The sequence below is a fragment of the Carlito syrichta genome, unplaced genomic scaffold (genome assembly GCF_000164805.1).
Source record: "Carlito syrichta isolate Samal-C Ts95f unplaced genomic scaffold, Tarsius_syrichta-2.0.1 Scaffold307020, whole genome shotgun sequence".
Classification (NCBI taxonomy): Eukaryota; Metazoa; Chordata; class Mammalia; order Primates; family Tarsiidae; genus Carlito; species Carlito syrichta.
In genome coordinates, this window is record NW_007251116.1 from 244,502 (window position 1) to 247,078 (window position 2,577).

Genomic DNA, 2,577 nt, shown 5'->3' on the forward strand with positions numbered 1-2,577 from the left:
TTCCGGCCAGCACCTGGGGGTGGGGGTAAACCTCAGGGGGCTCAGCGGGGCGGGGCCGGGGTCTCCTTCCACCAAAAAAGGGGAAAGGAAAATCCCAGCGCCCTCCGCCAGGGCCGGTCGGATGAGTTAAGTCTGCTGCGCTCAGCCCGTTCATGGCTGGTGTGATGGTGAGTTTGGGCACAAGACTGAACTTCCCTGAGCCTCAGTTTCCTTCTCGATGAGATGAGGATGAGGAAGGGGAGGATGATGTCTACCCCATCAGATGAGACGATCAGGCAACGTGCTCACTTGGCACCGTCTCAGGCCCACGGTGACGGTCAGTGTTTTGTGGCTTTTATGTTTCCGCCACATCGCTCCCTCTCGGTTGCCTCCTGCCTAGCCCGGATTTTTTTTTTTTTTTTTTTTTTGAGTCAGGGTCTCTGTCACCCAGGCTGGAGTGCAGTGGCACTATCACAGCTCACCACGGCCTCAACCTCCTGGGCTCAAGAAGTGACGCGAAGCCAGGCTCGGTGGCTCAGCCTGTATCCCGCGCCTTTGGGAGGCTGAGGTGCGTGGATCGCCCGAGCCCGCGGGTTCGAGACCCGCCTGGGCGGCGAGACCTCATCTCTACAATAAATCAAAAAATCAGCCGGGCGTGGTAGCGCGCGCCTGGAGTTCCGGCTACTTGGAAGGCTGAGGCGGAGGGATCGCCGAACCCAGCAGGTCAAGGCTGCGGTGGCCGGGAGCGGCCACTGCACTCCAGTCTGGGCGACAGAGTGAGACTCCAACTCAAAAAAAAAAAGAAGTGACGCACCTCGGCCTCCTGAGTAGCTGGGACTAACAGGCGCACACCACCACATCCAGCTTATTTTTTGAGTTTTTGTAGAGACAAGGTCTCACTATGTTGCGCAGACCGGTCTCGGGATGTTGCTGGTCTCAAACTCCTGGGCTCGAGCAATCGATCCTCCTGTCTCAGCCTCCCAAAGTGCCGGGATTACAGGCATGAGCTACCTCGCCCGGCCTAGCCCAGACATCGAGAGGAGTGTGGATGGAACAGCCCTTGCTTCATGAGCAGGTCTGCCCTGAAGCCTGGGAGAAGCACTCGTGCCTTCTTTCTCTGCCAGCAGATTGTTCCATGGCCTCCCCTTCCCCAATGGGAAGAAGAAAACAAAGGTCTTCTGCGTTTTTCATCTTAGACCAGGCTCCAGTCTGAACTAGATCTCACCTGCTGCAGATGTCGCCCAGAGCGCATGATGATTCTTGGGTGTTTTTCTGTGGGAGCCAGAGCCCCTGCCCTCCACAGCATGTCACCCGGCCTCCTCAGTGCTCTGTGTCTGGGAGAGGCTCCTAACGAGATGGCACTTGCCAAGGACCCCACAGCGAGGCAGGGGCTCAGTCTGATGGGGACATCGGGCTCCCCAGTTGTAGCTTGAGGGACCCGCCAGCCGCCAGAGGCCCTCGGCCTGGCTCCCCGTTTGGCTTTAGGCCAACAAGTGGGCCTCAGTTTCCCCAAGAGTGCAGTGGAGGCTCACTCACCGCCCGCTGGCTGGCTGCCAACTCAAAGGTGAACCTCTGCACACGGCGCTGCCTCTTCTGGAAGAGGAGGGACCCTCGGTTGTTACGCAATGAAAGCTCCTCCATCATCAGGTCCTGGGGCACGCTCAGCTTCTTGCCCAGGTCCAGCGAAGGTCCTGCCGGGAGGGCCAGAGCCGCTGTCACCACCCAACCCCCAGGCCTCCAGATCCTGCCTCCCAGGCCGCCTCCTCACGGCTTCCCACCTGTGGATGAGAATGCTTGGTCCTCGCACCCTTGCCTTTGCTGGTGTCATCACCACCTGATGGACAAAAATGACACTCCAGAGGTGGATGTTCACGTGTCTAATGCTCAGTGAGGTGGAGCACTGTTTCAGGAATTCTCTGACCCTTGGTGTTTGATCCTGGGGTTCCCGGTAAAGCTCTTTGCCCGCATGTTGGAGGTAATGAGACGTGATCACACTTGGGATATGTTTTATGGGCAAGCCATGACTGGGCATGGTGGCTCGCTCCTATAATCCCAGCACTTTGAGAGGCCGAGGTGAGAGGATTGCCTGAGCCTGTGGGTTCTAGATCAGCCTGGGCAACTCTACTCTACAACAAATAAAAAAAAATTAGCTGGGCTTGGTGGCACATGCCTGTAGTTCCAGCTACTTGGAAGACTGAGGCAGAAGGATCACCTGAACCCAGCAGCATGCCTGGGACAGGAGGGAGAGGAGGCAGGGAGGACGGACAGGCTTCTGGAGTCTTCCTGACCAATGGAAGCATGGAACAGACATACGCTGAGAAGGGGAAAAGGTCTGGGGAAGATTAAGGTCCAGTTTCAGACACATATTCTTTTAATTAAAAAAATTTTTTGATTATTATTTAAAAAACAGCATAGATGGGCATGGAGGAAAAATAGAAAGGGCATCTATAAGAATAAAGCAATAAATACCATTATCTGTCACCCAGAGATTACCACCATAGACACCTTAGTGGGTGTCCTTCCCTATTCTTTTCAATGACTCTCTCTCTCTCTCTCTCTCTCTCTCTCTATATATATATATATATATATATATATATT

The 2,577-nt window shown here is 54.9% G+C and overlaps 1 protein-coding gene across 1 annotated transcript in view; it reads right to left on the bottom strand.

The window, feature by feature from the left end:
- Positions 1 to 2,577, bottom strand: part of MYOZ3 (myozenin 3) — a 12,926-nt gene that overhangs the window by 4,006 nt on the left and 6,343 nt on the right. The window contains exon 2 of the mRNA XM_008063757.1: positions 1,492 to 1,670. Within this exon, the coding sequence (XP_008061948.1) occupies positions 1,492 to 1,670 (179 nt within the window). The remainder of the gene's footprint in view (positions 1 to 1,491; positions 1,671 to 2,577) is intronic.